The 17,439-nt window shown below is 38.6% G+C and overlaps 1 protein-coding gene across 1 annotated transcript in view; it reads right to left on the reverse strand.

Annotated features, from left to right (window-relative positions):
- Positions 1 to 17,439, reverse strand: part of LOC145260697 (uncharacterized) — a 203,283-nt gene that overhangs the window by 20,760 nt on the left and 165,084 nt on the right. The window contains exons 36-37 of the mRNA XM_080119097.1: positions 1,844 to 1,990; positions 479 to 676 (exon numbers count right to left, since the gene is read on the reverse strand). Of these exons, the coding sequence (XP_079975223.1) occupies positions 479 to 676; positions 1,844 to 1,990 (345 nt within the window). The remainder of the gene's footprint in view (positions 1 to 478; positions 677 to 1,843; positions 1,991 to 17,439) is intronic.

Here is a 17,439-nt window from a genome sequence, read left to right on the forward strand (position 1 = left end):
AATTTTGTTATTTTGATTTCTATAATTTTATTTTTATACTCTCATTAACATATATTATAAACTTTTAAAATTAAAAAGAAACTTATTTTTCATAAATGTATATTTCTTATAAAAATACAAATAAATTAAAGTTTTATTTTTTAATTATTTTTATTAAAAATTTGTTAATTTTTATTGTACAATTTTGAATAATGTCCTATTTTATTTCAATAAATTGTTTCACAACAGAAATACTGAAGAACAATAAAAGCGAAGGAACTGATTTGCCTTGTCACCGCTTCCAGTAGTAGCCATGGCAAAAGTTGGGAAGTACGTTAGCTGACTATAAACCGACTTGAAAATGATCATGTTACAGTTAACTGGGAAACAGTTCTGCAGTATTGTGTTCCACAAACGAATATAAAAAATAATGGACAACAAACTCATTTAGTTCTTTCACTGGAATCCAAATATAAAACCCAAAGAAAATCGAGAGTACCTTCATGAAAAGTTGTACTTCGTAGAGGACATGGTAAAATTTGTGGTTGACAAGATATCGGCACACGCTTGTGAAGTAGGGACCCCATTTTTCGAGGGTCGCGTCAATCAACAACATATGATCGAGTAAGGTGTGTAAATTCCCAGACTGTAGGGCCGGCATCAACAGGCTCTCCTCGAATACGTCGGCACTGCATTGCTGTTCAATAGAAAAACAGAAAAACAAAAACAGGTTTCGTTTATTTAAACATATAAATAAGGTGCCTTAAATAAGTTTCCAGACATTTTTCGTATAGGCATTTTTATTGATAGTACACACATGAAACTCTAGTCCCCTTCGAAGTAATCTCCTCCAGCTGCAATGCATTTATTATACCATTCCAACAACTTCTGGAAGGCCCTACGGCAGTCCTCCTGTGTGAGTGTGTCAATGACCCTTGTCACAACCTCTTTCATCTCAATTACCTCAAAACGACAGCTTCTAAAGTTTTCTTTGAGCTTAGGGAAAAACCAAAAATTACAGTGAGTAAAGTCTGAACTATATAAAGGGTGAGGAACTGTCTTGATGCCCATCTGTGATCGTCTCTGAGCACCCTTGGGACAAACTTTGCGCGAATCTGCCGTATCTTTAGTTTCAAAAATAAAAAAATATATCCATATGACTTGGGTGCATCAGCTTGAATCGAAACCAAAACCAAAAATTATGAAGAAAAAAAAAATATACATATATATATAACTTAAGTCCTTTCAGCTATAATCAGAACCAGAACTTATGAATTCTTGGTAAAATTATTTATTACAAGAAATGGAAGGTCATAACAATTAAACGACAGTCACTTTATAGAAAAAAATGTAAGCATGAGACACAAAATAACACACGCTATCGTTTTAATATATAGATAATACTGTTTTTTTTTTTTTTTTTGCTCATATTCACATAAAATTTACATACGGTGACAATTTTTTTTAGGCTTGTCCCCCCACCCCCTCATGAAAAAAAAAAAAAATCTTTACGATGTACATACCTATGATGGAAAGAAAATATTGTATTAAAAAAAATCACATAAATTTTTGTTTTTTAGTATTGGGAGAATTCTAAACAAGCACCATTTTATTTTCTTGCTTTAAATGTTGTTTCATTATTGTTTTTTTTGTTTGATACCATCTCTTTGTTTTGATTTTGAGTTTAGGGTTGTTTACATAAACAGCCAGAAGATGCTAATAAAAAGTCAGTTTTAGCATAGATCATAAACTATACAAGTATTGATTAGTTTTGTTTCAATGATTTCAAGTAGTGAATAAAAATTAAATAGCAATCCGAGTTATTATCTTAAAAAGAAAAAAATTTTTTAATTTTTCTACTTACATAATCCAAAATGAATTGTGCTGCCCGTCTCCAATGACCAGTTCTCCGGAAAAAGTCCACAACCATTGTGTAAGTTCCATATGTTTCCAAGTAATGAGCACATTCTTCGAATCGAACTTTATCGAGGTTACTTTCTTCAGAATAGCGCTAAAATTGGATTTAAAGAAAAGGCCAAAACAAGCATTAGTATTCTTCTTTCAGACTGATAACAACCATCAATAACACTAGACATATCCTTTTCTCTCTCCACGTGGGGCTGACCCCTTGGGATTAATACCACCAGAAAAATGAAGAGAAAAACGAAACAATATGAACGCAACAGTCTTCTTTGATGAAGATTTCTTACAATAAGTCTCAGAAAAAAATTTTTATCATTTAATAAAATATTTTATAACATTATTTATTTTTTTATTTTAGTTTTCAAATTAACTTGATGAAATAATGTTTCCAAAGATGTTACCAAACTTCTTCTGTTTAAAATCTGTATCAGTCTCACACACATCGCTTCAAACTGACAACACCCATCTATAGCACTGGACATATTCTTTTCTTTCTGATGTAGTTGTCCGAGTTATAAAGAGAAAAGAAATTATAACTGTAAATTGAAATTTATAATTAAATTTATTGTTCGACTGAATACTCCAAAAAACAATTTTCAAAGTCCTTATTCCGTGGAGTCTCAAAGAATGCTATTCTTGCTATTCTTCTCCTCAGAGGACAGAAAGAAATCAGCAAATTATATTTGTAGCAGTGCTAGGATTTGCTGGTTATCGCGTTAAATGAAACCGCAATTTATTACAATCATAAATTGCAAAAATGTGCTTGTCTTATTAAACAATGAGTGAAAAAATGTAGGAGATGTAGAAAAAATAAACACAAACCGGGAATAAATTTGCATGAAGACTCTTTCAAAGGTAATTCGAAAAGTGAAAAATAATTCTTTAGAAAGACTTTAAATTCAGTTGAGCACAATTAGTCCGGTTGGAAAAATTCAATGCAGCTCAGATTCATGGAAATTGTTTTGCTGTTAGTTTAGTAATCTGATGATAGCACAGTTGATCTCCGGTTGAATGGATCCGAGAAATTATAATAAGCTCTGTTCTATATTGTGTGTGTATTGAGCTTTTTTATTTGGTTGGGATTAATATATCTATATATAAATACTGGTATTTATATTAGATTGTAGTTTACCATTGCTTATATCAGGTAAACACTGCATCTCCTTTGATTTCATTATATATATATATATATATATATATATATATATTTGGCTGAAAAATGCGAAGCTCGCGGTTTGTTTACAAACAAACGTTTGAGCACTTTACAAGTGGCGGACGGATGTTTATTTAAATAGACATTCGGACAGATTAGTTGCGGGCACCGCTTCCGTGGTCAAGGGGTAGAATTGCCGACTGTCATCACGATGGTTCTAGGTTCGATCCTCGGTTTGGGATAGGTGCTAGTCTAGCGGCACTGATGAGTTGTGATACAACGAACCAGAACTGTATGTCGATGACTACAAATATATTTTATATATATATATATATATTTTTTTACTCACGTTCACCTAACAAGGCATATTGCCACTTAGATGTAAGGGGCTACTATTTGGGACCATGCCTAGAAAAGATTACCAAAATGTTGGTTTATGTTACATTTAAACTTCTGCATATCAGTACAGTGGCTAAGAATTCTCATTTGCAAGTTTTTTGTTCAGTAAAAGAAACGAGGATTAGTGTTACGTCCCCCCCCCAAAAAAAAAACTTTCGTTAACTGCTTGAAACTAGAGTTGAAATCTGAAACCTCCTCCCTGCAATCTCTTTCCCACAGAAGAGACGTTGCAAACATGTCTCAGCTCTATCGTTATTTTCATGGCAAGTGCTCAACTGAACTTCAATCTATGGTTCCCTCTTGCCAAACTTTCACAAAAAACACTTGACTGGCTACAACTATTATAAATGATTTCCCCCACTCTCTGTCTAAATCTAAACACAGATTCCATGAACAAAGTTTATTTCCCAGAACTGCTCACATGTAGAACACTATTCTGCTGGCCTGCTTCCTGGTTTAATAATTCATGATAGTCTTCAAATCCAATGTAAACAAATTCTTGTTGAGCCGCCCCCCATGAATAATCAAATTCTACCCGATTTACACCATTACTACATTATCACCTTACATTCATTAACTCTTATCCTTGAGTGGCCTTTGGGCTTTGATAAGTGGTGACTCCCAAGTAAAAAAAAAAAAAAATTATTTGGAAGAAGAATTCTTCTGTTACAGTAGTGGCCACACAACACTGCAACTGGTGTCGGAATCAAGCAGCACAATGAGTGGACAATCACGGCCTGTGCAATGAATGTATTTTCGCATATCAATATGAGAATAGAAAGTGGATCTTGTGTTTACTTTCAGCAGCTGTAAAATTCTTGCTTTCTTTATTTTGTCTTTTAATCCTTATATTCCATAAATGATGTTTCTGATAAAAAGGAAAGAATTGCTGTTTTGGGGTCATCTAACACTTATTGTTGGCAAGCTTTTGACCTTAAAATAGTATTTTTTTAGCTCCTTACATCGAATGGCTTCATGCCTTGTCTAGAGCGATTTAAAAAAAAAAAAAAAAAAAAAAAAAAAAAAAAAAAAAAAGAAAATACAAAATTAACTTTATTCAACAACAAAGTCCAACAAAGAGTCCTGAAAAAAAAAAAAAAAAAAAAAAAAAAAAAAAATGGAAATTTTTTTTGTGTGAAGAAAAATCTAATATACATATTCATTTCGGCTGTTATAAGAAAGCTGCTTTTCTTTAAAAAGAAATCTATAGCAGGCGTTGTGCATGTTGTGTGCATGTAAACGAACAAGCATGAAGATGTGTGCGTATTAGCGTATTAGTGTTATTAGCGTGCCTTTGTTTTGGTAATGAGAGAATGCATCTATCTACAACTTGTGTATGGGTTCTTTAATTTAACAGTAGCTCTGTATGTGTTTCTTATTTCATATTTTTTTTATGGAAATCGCTCCAGACAAGGCATGAAACAATTTGATGTAAGGAGCTATAAAAAAAAAAATCTACTTACTACAAAGTAAAAATAAAACTAACTAAAGATAAATGCTGTATGGGTAGATTCAGACTCAGACAACAGCAATTCTTTCCTCTTTGTCAGAAACATTACTCATGGAATGTGAGGACTAAAGGACAAAATAAGGGAATCGAAAGTTACAAGGCTGCTGAAAGTAAACCCAAGGTTCATTTTCTACTTCCCTACTTATATTCCAACCCATTATTTTATTAGTGAGAAAATGTATGCACATGAGGTGCCTTCAATAAGTTTCCACACATTTTTTGTACAAGCATTTAAAATTGTTGTAGACTCTTGAAAATACAGTATGTTATTGCTATACATCTTATGAGATGACTGACCAATTTTTATGATTTCAGGTTCAAATGAACAGTTATAGCAGGAATTGGAATACACTCTACTAAAACCTAATTGTCACAGCTCGTGAATTTCAAAAATGCAATCTCGACGCGAGGGAATTTTAGAAGAACGATGCGCAATAAAATTCTGTTTTAAACTCAGAAAAAATGCCACAAAAACGTATGGAATGCTTCAGACTGCTTTTAGACCATCTTGCATGAATCAAGCATAAGTTTTAAGTGGCATAAGCGATTCAAAGAAGGCAGAGAGTCTGTGAAGGATGATGGGAAGAGTAAGGAAGTCAGAACACCAGAGTTGATTGGCCAAATAAAGAATTTCATGGATAAGGACGGTTGTGTGTCTATAGAGACAATAAGTGCACAGTTTAATGTCAGTGTGTGAATTATTTGCGAGGAACTGAAGATGCAGAAGATTTGCGTGAAATGCACCAGTTCACAACTCCATCCTTGTCACAGACTATTTGACCAAGATGGGCATCAAGACAGTTCCTCATCCTCCCTATAATCCAGACCTTGCTTCCTATGATTTTAGTTAAACTCTAAGCTCAAAGAAAACCTTAGAGATTGTCGTTATGAGACAATAAAGAAGATGAAAAAGGCTGTGACAGGGATCATTGGCATGTTCACACAAGAGGACTTTCATGAGGCCCTCCAGAAATTGTTGGAATAGTACAACAAGTGCATTGCAGCCGGATGAGGTCACTTTGAAGGGAACTAGATTTTCATGTGTGTACTATCGATAAAAGTGCCTATACGAAGAAAGTCTGGAAACTTATTTAAGGCACCTCATATATATAAACTTGATAGAAATTAACAGCATCTTTTTTCAGGAGTTAGACATGATTTGCATTAACTTCATTCTCTTCTCTCAGCTTTCAACAAAACATCTTCAATGTAGCACATGTGTAAAGCCCACCTTCCTCAAATGCAAACTTTTCCTGTTTTTGAAACAGCTTGCTTATACACAACCCAAGATCTGATCTGCACATGATAGTCGAGAATTTTGCATTGGTTTGTGTAAGCATTAAGGACAAAATCACCTGCGCAAACACATGAGCGTTTTTAAAGCAAGTAATTACAATTTTCTCTACAATTTTGGGTGTGTTCATTTAACAGCAGCTGTGTATATGCGTATGCGTTAGTGCTCCTTGGTTGTGTGTTGGTCTAGAGGGCCTATCCAGAGTGCATCATATGCACATGTGTTTCTTCTTCATCATATTTTTTAATGAAAATCACTCCAGACAATACATGTAGTCACTTGATGTAAAGAACTTTAAAAAAAAATTTTTATAGATAAAAAATGTCAAAACCTGAGGATAACGTTAATTAGGATTACCCATAGTACAAATGTGATATTGTGGTGACTGGAATTAGTTTAAGAGAATAGACCAAAAGGCTGACGCACGACCTCTATCTGATCGCACCCGACTTGGCCCTGTGGCATATTCATTGTATATTTTTGCTGTATCTCCTGTAAAATTTATTGTAAGAATTATCCATGAATAAATATAATTGTAGGATCCTGTGAAACTGCTCTAAAAATAACTAAAATGCATAAGTACCAGCAGATGCTGTGCAGGTGAGTTAATGGCATGGTTGCTGCAGCACTGAAAGCATCTTGCACAAACATCAATCAAAGTAATGAGGGCATGTATGTAGTACGGTTGAGAATCGTATTTGAAATCCGTTTTCTTATGAAGAACTTTACAAAGGAAATGTTGTACTCCTGATGTGTTTAAAAGAACAATGACACTGATATATGAAAATATAACAATTTATCTTTATTCTCAGTGATAGTGATGGATTAGTTGGTTGTTAGGGAGATGTACTAAGGGGGGGAGTCTGGCAGGTTAATTCTTCTCGGATCCAAATTGTCAATCAACAATATCCTTTTCGGTTGTTATTATATAACCATTTGTGATCACCTGAAATGCTCTTTTTGGGATGGCATTGTTACTGTAGCCACACCTCAAGGGTGTTTTATTCTGCCATTGTCACTGGATTGGCCTGACTTTTATTACACCTGTGTGACCATTTTTCAAAAATGACTTTGCAAACATCATACTTTTAATTTATTTTCATTTTGACAATTGATTAAGTTTGTTGATTCTTCCCATGCAGATGCCCCATGTCAGGTTCATAATTTTTATTCAAATGACCTTTTTGGTACATTTGATAATTATTTTATGTTACTTTTGCATTTGTTACCAGGTGCACACTTTTATCAAAATGATATCTCAGCATACACGGCCTAGGTATTAAACAAGATGTCAGGTTCATAATTTTTATTCAAATGACCTTTTGGTACATTTAATAATTATTTTGTTGTTTCCTGCATTTGGCCAGGTGCATGCTTTTGTCAAAATAATTTCTTGGTACACATGGCCTTGATATTTAACAAAAACAGTCAACCTCATATGCTGAAACTGAGATACAAAAAAAAACTCTCTGAAAAATGTGGAATTCTGAACAAAGCGCATTAAAATGAAGGGTGAAGGAGACAAAACCATTCTTTGCTGAAACAAAAGTCGCCTAACCCTCCTCACCCTTATCATGAATCCTGTGAGGTTTTCTCCATTCACATCAAAATGAAAACTTTCAGTTTTCAAAAAGAACTGTCTTAAGAGGGAAATGGAAGGCAAGGAGAAAAGAAGAAAAAAAGAGAAAGCGAAACAGAAAGAGAAGAGAAAAGTAAAAGCGAAAGAGAAAACAATAGAGAGAGTGGAGAGAAGAGAAATAAGATCCAACTAAAAGTGACAAAAATAAGGAAGTAAGGCTCTAGCAATCTGGCAGAAATTTTTTTTGAACTCTTATTAACCTCAAAAACGCAAGCTGTCACTTGGACATAGGGGCTACAATGGACACTATGTACGGAGTTGAGAAGCAAGATGTTTGTTCACATTATATTTAAACTTCTGCATGTCAATACAGTCAATGGAATGGAAATGGCAGTATCCCTATGAAGGTTTAACCGGTTTCCTCCAAAGGAGGAAGTTCCATGGGAGTATGAAATTTACAAACAGTCCCAAGTCGCATGTATATCTCCGTTAGGGGAGACAATGATGTTAGGATTTTGCAACTCTTGCAGGGAGGTGTTAACGTCCTCCTACATACAGCACCTGGGATTCCCGAATTGGTCACCCATCTGGTACTGACCAGACTCAATGTTGCTTAACTTCATTGATCTAATGAGAACTGATGTATCAACGCGATTATGCTGTACAATCAGGGAAGCAAATAACCGTGAAGAAATTCCAAAGTCTTCCAATCTGAGGGAAGAAACTATTAGAGTGGAAAGCTTTCTAGCATCTGGGGACCGCTACAGTGGTAGGGTGGGATTTTACTGCTTGTTGGGTAACTCAGGTGCATTTGGATTGAGGGGGCACAAGTGGTACAAGTTCATCAGAGCACATTCCATTAAAATACTTGTAAAATAGGCACAGGAATCCAACATTGTGGTGATGGGACAGTTTGGTTGATAGTGCAGGTCCTATTATATCGAAGACTCTTTTTGGACCCTGCCTAACAGGGAGAGACTAATGATAGATGCATCAGCCCAGATGTGGCAACAATACTTTATGCATGGGCGAATGGTGGCTTTGTAGAGATAGAGGATACTGTTAGGTGTGAGTAGTTTTCAATTCATGTTGGCTGTGAATATTAAGCCAAAAGGATGAGCTCTCAGGTAGGGTGTTAGTACTTCTAGCAATCCGTAATTGAGAAGGATTTTTTTTGTAGTTGTTAAAGAACTGAAAATTATTTCCCAGGGTTTCTGCTATTGCCTCAGATATGTGTACCTTGGTTTTAACCTAGAATATTCTCTGGTGTGAGTAATTTTCTAGCACGGTACAGGGCGCCTACCTTCAGCAGTCTTGGCAATGTCCTCAATATATTTGTTCCAATCCATGTTGTCTTTGAATGTTAAGCTGCAGTGTTTGAACAAAAAATTTTCAGGGTATTTTTTTGTCATGGAAATTAGTGGCTGGGATAATTGTTAAAGGAAAGAAGCTTAGTCTTAGCATCAGTAAAGTTCAAATGGAAAATTTATATCCATGGGAGGCTTTATCTGTTTAAGCAGAAATTTAAAAAAAACGTGGATGAGTTGCATTTTTATAATATAGGTACTTATTCAGAGAACGCCCCAGTTCATACAGATTTTTCAATGTCCATTTTCAAGGAATTTTTAAAGTTTTTCAAAGCCTTCTCCAGACAAAATTCAAGTTTTCAAAACAAAATTTAGGGTTTATTTTACAATCCACAGCGATTTGAAAAAGTGGTAAAAAATCAAATATACAACAAATAAATATTACCATAGCCAATAAAAGTTACTTTGCAACCTGCATCATTTTTTGGTGTTTTTAAGTAGTTTTAAATACTTTTTATTTTATCTAAAATATTAACTCTATTTATGGCTTTTAAATTTTCAACCAAGGTGTCTGCCGTCTTGTCTATTTTTGTTGGGGGGGGGGTACAGGAATTCACCATTGAAGAGTTCCATCTACTCCATGCACGAAAAGTATTTTTTTAGAGGGAGGAGGGAGGGGAGAGGTAATTTAATTTATGGCAGCCACCACTACTCCTCCCCCTTGTGCCCCCTCCTCCAAAAAAGTAAAATTATAAATGAGAACAAAAATAGAGGAAGGTTTGAATGGATTTTACTAGACATAAAGAACACAATTTTCAAGGCCCTTTCAAGAAATTTTCAAGACATTTTCCATATTTTCAAGGATTTTTCAAGGTAATAATAGAAATAGGCCTTTTTAAGGCAAAAGTCAAAATTCAAGGACTTTTCAAGTTTGTGCAAACCCTGCTGAGGTACTTATGCAGAGAACGACCTGTTTTGTTGTGGGTGTTGCACAGATATATCCTGGTCATTCAAGTACTAATTTCAATGAACAAAATGGAAATACAACAATAAAAAAAAATCTACCTAAGATAAGTTTCATGAATAAATATTTATTTTTTTTTAATAATGTATAGCAATAAATGAAAAACACTTTGTTTTTTTTTGTTTTTTTGTAAGAAATGTTACTGTTTTATGAAGGTTTTTTAGGGAGGTGTTACGAAAAATAACTATCTTTTATGATAAAATGTTTTTGTTTCTTTTTTATTAAGCAATGGTCATAAAACCATTAGCAATAGGCAGCAGCTACTAAGCTAATTAGGGATTGCTGTGGAATATCATGATAGTAAGCCAATATAGAACTTCGAAAATGTGACATTGATACATGTTCATTCACATAATTCTGAAACAGTTTGTTCAGGACTGCAAAATACAATGCAATAAGAGATCACCAGTATATCTTTAAGCAAACACTGGTGGGATTATGCAGAGGGTCTAATGTAAATGTATAACCCTTATCCTCGAGTGGCCCCTGGGCCTTGATAAGTGGTGACACCCATGTAAAAAAAAAATAAAAATAAAAATATCATCGCAGGTTTGGTCTGTTCAGCCGCAGCACAGGGTGCTATTTAAGCATTGTGGTGGGGCAAAAACCATGAAATAATCTGTAGGCAACAGAAGCAACTGTTACATTCCAGTGAGTAGATCCAAGCAGATCATATACTCCAGAGATAACAGGATCGTGGTAGAGAATATGTAGTATATATCTGATAGCACGACGCTGTAGACATTCAAGAGAATCAGAGAACACCTTGCCAACTCCGATGAACACTAAGGACCCATATTCCAAGTAGCGACAAATAATTGACTTGTAAAGCCTAGACAGTAAATGCCATTCATGAGGAATTTGGTAGCTCAGGATACGCAACCGTAAACCTCCCTATTAACCCTATTGGATATATAAGACAAGTGGTCGTCAAACCTGAGATTGCTTGATATTATTACTCACAAATAGTTATGACATTTTGAGAACGGCACAGATGTGTCTTGAAACCAAATCCTATGAACAAGGATATGAGAGAGATATCTATAGGACAATAGAACAACTGTTTTTGCTTGGTTGAATACCATGATCCAATCCCTCACCACTCAGATGCAAAAACAAGCAAAGATTGCAGGTATACCAACGCTATGTAAGGGTCTGGGTGTGACACAGAAATTTGTGTGTCACCGGCATAAGAGCTTGGAAATGCAGTCAAATCATTACAGTTTAAATGAGATTTCTTAAAATTTCTGTTAAGATTAGTGCATAGGCTATTTTGGGGGAGAAGATATTTGGTTATCTTTTGGGAATTTCTAAGAAAGCATTCTTTGCAAATGTCTTGTAGGAAAATTTTCCAATTTTGATTAATGCCCTGGAAAAGTTCCTTTCTGATTAATGTTTGCTAACATAAGCAAACAAAGTTGACTCTTTTTCAAAATACCAAAATATTTTTATTTGTTTTTCAAAATACCAGAATATTTTTAAATTGGTAAACATTAATACAAAGGAACTTTTCATCATGAAGTAGAGTGATCAGCAGAAAATGGAAGTAAACAAAGAACACGGAAGTTGATGATAAGTACATATTTTTCTTATACAATAGATGGCATAAATAATTTGGATTTGCAAAAACAAAAAATATTCTTGCAATACAAAAAATGAGGAAAACTAAATTTGGGATGAAGGAAAGAACATAAAGAGGAAAAAAGGCTGAAAAAGGAAAACAAAAATAAAAGACCGTCTTCAGAAACGGTCAGCAAGGAATGCTGGTGGAATCTGTTTGCTGGTGACAAAGTGAGGAATGGGGAATATGGCAGTGAGATACATTACCGGATACAAAGCCACCAAAGTGAAATATTCCTCATCAGAATCGGATCCATTAGAAGTTTTTTGATAGACCTAAAAGAGTGAATTCAGTCGCATTCATTTATCAAAGACTTTTTACGTCACAAGAAGGTTACTTAAAAGTAGTGTTGGGATGATTAATCGGAATCAGGAATCATAAAAATCTTAACTGTTTGAAGTATCAGAATCAGAAAAATTGTGCATATTTTCCGATGTCAAAAATGATTCTTTTAATTGTTTTTCATTTGTTTATTTAAAAGAAAATTTTTAATTGCTGGTTCTACAGATTAAATGAGAAATATTTATCGATTTTAAAATAAAAAAAACTGGCAAAACAAAAATTTATAGATCAATCACAGACAAGTGTATTTTTTGCGTTTGTGAAAATACGTGCACATATTACATAGAGTTTTAATATAATCTCCCCAAAAATGAATGAAATAAAAAAATTCCTTGGCTAATATCAAAAGATTCTAAAATAATTGGAACGATTACTGATTCCAATTATTTTAGAATCTTTTTACAATCCACACAGATTCAAAAAAGTGATCAAAAAAACAAAAATATAACAAACAAATGTTACCAAAGGCAAGATAAGTTACTCTTCTACCTGGCTGGATAAATTTTTAGTGTTTTTATTTGATGTAAAATGTTGATTTTCCCTGAAAAACAAATGTCAACAAGCAAAAGAAAAAACGACAGCATAACAAATATATTGCGCACATTTTTTTCTTTGTGCTTGTGTACCAGTTGACATTATTTGTTTTCCGAGCTGAATAAACATTTTACATTAAGTAAAAACAATAAAAAACCTATCCAGCAAGGCAGAAGAGTAACTTATCTTGCCTTTGGTAATATTTATTTGTTATATATTTGATTTTTGGACCACTCTTTGGATTATAAAACAAACCTGAATCAGTACTTGTATTGGAATTGAGAATAATATTGGAATCGCCCCATCACTACTGAAAAGGCATCAATATTTAATCCTGGTCTTCAGTCCTGACCATCAAGAATACTTTTTTCTATAGTACTTTGTTCCTGCCTTGACGACAGGGTTCAAAACCATCTTTGAAATTTAGTAAGAAAAAACTTTTTCGCCTCCATACTTTCTTTTTCTCTCTGTAAAACGTTTGCACCAATTACTTTTTAGCTACAACAACCATCAACTTGGCCTTTTGGCCAAGATCAAAGTGTAGTATCTGTTCCGGCAGATACTGCACTTAAGATAATTTGTACCAGTCAATGGAGGGGAAACCCTCTATACTGGGAACCGCCTGGGTAATACCTAGGAGGTCCACCCTCCCAGGCCTTGCCACCGGGCTTTCCGGTGGGGCAAGTTTATTGCTTGCTGCCTGAGGCGCCCCGACCGGGGAATGCCGACGGGGCTACTCAGGCAATTTTTAAAATTGCAGGAGTGCCCCTCCTTTAGGGGAGCCTGCGGGGTTCCCACTTTCCGGCCTTGTGCCACATAATGCTGATGTGGGCAGCATTTAAATAAAAACTTGGCCTTTTGGTCAAGATCAAAGTGTAGTATCTGTTCTCTGATACATACACAGCGATAGGCAGTCGTGTTCTGGCGACACATTCTCGTGCCCGGAGAGCTTGTTGGGTAGCGTTCTGTCCGCACCCCCACTTTGTCTGTCTTTCTCTGCTCTCCCCCCTCCCCCACGGGGGGGGATCCGAGCTGATAATTTACGACCTTCCCGCGAGGGAGGGTCGGAAACACTTTCTCTCTTCCCTCCACTAACCTCCCACTCCCTCTCTCAGTTCTATCTCCCCTCTTGCCGCCTTTGGCGCCACTTCTTTTTGGCGCCAAAGTCGGCTCCCAATTTGGACGCCGACTCCACGTCACTCATTTTGGTGAATTATACAGAAGAGAGAGAGCTTTTTTCAAAAATGGACACCCCCAGCCCGGGGACCACCAATACAGATACCCCCAGCCAGGAGGCTACCACAAGAAAAACTGCTCCCCAAGAGGACGGCTCCCCAACAGGGGAAGCAAAAAGCAACGGGGCATACCGCCCGGACACGAAACCGAAGGACGCCCCCCAGAAGGGAGAAAACTCACCAGCAGCTCCCCAAGAGGGCGACTCCCCACAAAGGGGAGAAAAAACAATGTTGGACAGGGCATCCCGCTCTGACAACAAAAATCAAGAGGCAGTAGCCCCAAAGGACGATAAGAGAGACAGTGCTCCCCAGGAGGGCTACTGCCCCAAAAGGGGAGCAAATCAAGAAAACGAGGGGGCATACAGCCTAAACCTCCCCAAAACAAAAGGGGCAAAAGCTCCCAAGGACAATGCTCCCCAGGAGGCCGACTCCCCAAAAAGGGAAGTATTTCCTGGAAGAAGTATAGAGCAGGGAGAGTCGGTCCCAAAGGAAAGCGGAAAGGGAAATGCCCCTCAAAATAGCAACCCTTCCGCCAAGGAACAGCAAAAACAGTCCAACCTCACCAAAGATCCAACACCAACAAGAGGGTTGGCATGGGGGAAGACTGTAGAGAAGCAACTGTCCCCTCAAGAGTATAAAGACTTGTACTTGACCAAGTACAGACAATACATAGAGGGGGCAGAAATTAAACCAGTGCCAGGCGCTTGGGAGGCAATCGAAGACAGAGTGCTCTCCCTCATCATCTCGGATATGCCGGAAAACCGCCTCCTAGGGATGAAAAAGGAAGACATGGCAGGGCTCCTACATAAGCTAAATATCCCGGTATTATACCTGTACCAGAGGAGCTACGCCATGTGGGACATCCTCCTACCCACCAAGGAAGATGCAGAGAGACTCTCCCTCCAAGAAATAAAGCATGGGAGAGTCAAACTAACACCTGAATACCAGGGCAAGAGAAGGACTCGGGTGCAGGTATTTAATGTGCCAACCCAAATACCTGCGGAAGTATTAGGATGCCTCTTCAGCCAGTACGGTGAGGTAGAACAGGTGACCCCAATACGGTCAAAAACTGGGACTCACCTGGGCTGCTACACAATAGCAATGAGGCTGAAGAGGAAAGGTTTTCAGGCAATACCACCGCTGCTGACATACAAAGACGCCAGCATAACGGTAGTGGTGGAGGGCCGTCGTCCACACTGTTGGTTCTGCCAAAAGCAGGGCCACATGGCTAGGAGTTGCCCCCAAAGGGTAACCCCTAATCCAATAACCCAAAAGGCGGTCACATCCACTGAGACAACGCCCGCACCAAAACAGGCGGCAACAACCCCTGCAACTGCAGCACCAACCCCAGCTCCAAGGAAAACTCAAACCACCCAGGAGGCCAAGGGGGAAGAATGGAGCACGGTAGTGAGACAAAAGCGGAAACACTTAATCCCTTCTGCCACCGTCCCACCACCAGCCCAAAAATCGAGGCAGGAGCCTCTGCAAATGCAGAAACAACAACAGCCACCGCAGCCAATGCCGCGGAAACAACTGCAGCAGCAACTACTGCAACAGCAAAATCAGCAAGTGCAGCAGAAGCAGCAGCAGCAACGACACCAGCGAGAGCAGCAACAACAAAAACAGCTGCAGCAGCAAATAGAGGAGCAGACACAACCAACGGTCCCCACACCAATCGAGACGGGGATCAAGCGGAGAAAAGACTGCTCCTCTGAGGATGAATCCGCAAGTGAGAGGGAGAGGAACTCAACCTCACCTCTCCCCGGTTCATTCGAAAGAATGAAAAAGAAAAACAAAAGAAGAAAAGAGGAAGAAAAGGTGGCCCCCACTCCCTGTGAACATACACCACCCCTAACAACAAAATCCACTTCCACCCCCAAACCACACACTGCAACAACACCAGACACCGTACCAACACCAGACACCGCACTAACACCAGACACCGCACCAACACGAGACACCACACCAACACCAGACACCGCACCAACACCAACACCAGACACCGCACCAACACCAAACACTGCACCAACACCAACACCAGGCACCACACAAACACCCGTCCCCACACCAAGGCAAACTGAGCCACTACCCCAAAAAGAAAATGAAAAGAATGAACCGAGGGAGAGGAGAGACTCCTCTGCCTCTTGCAGACCAAAGGTCCTTGCCCCTGAGGAACTATGTTATGTAGACCCTCTATCTGTGGCCACAGACATTTCCCATCGGCAGAGGAAAAACTTAAAACCTCTGCTCGATTACAAACAGATAGAGGGGAAAGATGTAAATATCCCCTCAAATTTCCCGGACGCCCCACTCCTAATAACCTTTGTCAGAACTCCAGAGGCCTGCAAGACCAACTTGTGGACAAGGCTGCAGGCCGCTGAAGGGGCGTTTCCGGGAATTGAACTGGTTAAAAAAAATGACCCTTCTCTTGATGAACTGTCAAAACAATGCAAGGGAAGGGTCCCAGTGTTGGTCCATCCGTCACTCTATAGGGCCCTTAAATTGACCTACCCTTTGGATGTCGGCGGCATTGTGAGAGAAGGTCAGGACATGAAAAACCTGACCACCTTGAGCATTGCACACAACATCGGTGTCCTTTCCCCGGCTGACTTCGGAGCTGAGTGTAACACACCTTAAGGTAGGTACCATGGCTTTGAATTTGGCTAGTCTGAATGCGAGGGGCTTGAGATCATCGGGCCGGGCGGCTCGCCTCCGGCACGACCTCTTGTCCCTGGGAGTGGATGTCGCTGCGATTCAGGAGACGCATTTCGTTTCCTCTGTGGACTGTCAGGTGCTGGCCCGAGACTTTGAGGTTTTCTCAGCATATGGCAGCCCGCGGGGGAAGGGAGTTTCCGTGCTGGTTAAACGTACCCTGTCGGCGACGGTCGACGTTGTCCATAGAGATGCAGTGGGTAGGCTGGTTGTGGCCGATGTTGCCGTAAAAGATTCTGTGTTTCGGGTGATTGCGGTTCATGCGCCCAGCACCGCTCGTGAGAGGGTCTCATTCTTCAGTCAGCTTGACGCGTTTGTAGATTGTCGGAAGCGGGTAGTGCTAATGGGGGATTGGAATTCCATCTTAGACCCCGACATAGATAAGGTAGGAGGCGGAGCTAGAGGATCGGAGAGGTGCGAGTCCAGCCTGGCTGATCTGATGGCTAGATGCGGTCTGGTCGACAGGTTTCGGGTCGAGCATCCAGGGCGGGAGATGTGGACGTGGACCAATAGTGTTTCCTCCTATCCAAATACTTATTTGGACAGGATGTTAGTTAGGAGAGGCGAAGTAGACTTCTTATCTTGTCCCACGTTCACTTGGCTAGGCCAGACGGACCATAAATTAGTTATGGCCCGGCTGAAGCTAGGAAATAGGCCTAAGTTAGCGGGGTACTGGAAGTTAAACACCTCCCTTCTGGAGAGACAAGACTTCCAAGATCAGTTAAGAGAATTGATTAAAAAGGCACTAGTGGGGGCGGTTACCGGGAGTAAGTGGTGGTTAGGTCTCAAAGCCAAGATCAGAAGCTTCTCCGTCAAGTATGCCCAGC

This window comes from Euprymna scolopes, chromosome 36 (assembly GCF_053919585.1).
Source record: "Euprymna scolopes isolate OS-2025 chromosome 36, ASM5391958v1, whole genome shotgun sequence".
NCBI lineage: Eukaryota > Metazoa > Mollusca > Cephalopoda > Sepiida > Sepiolidae > Euprymna > Euprymna scolopes.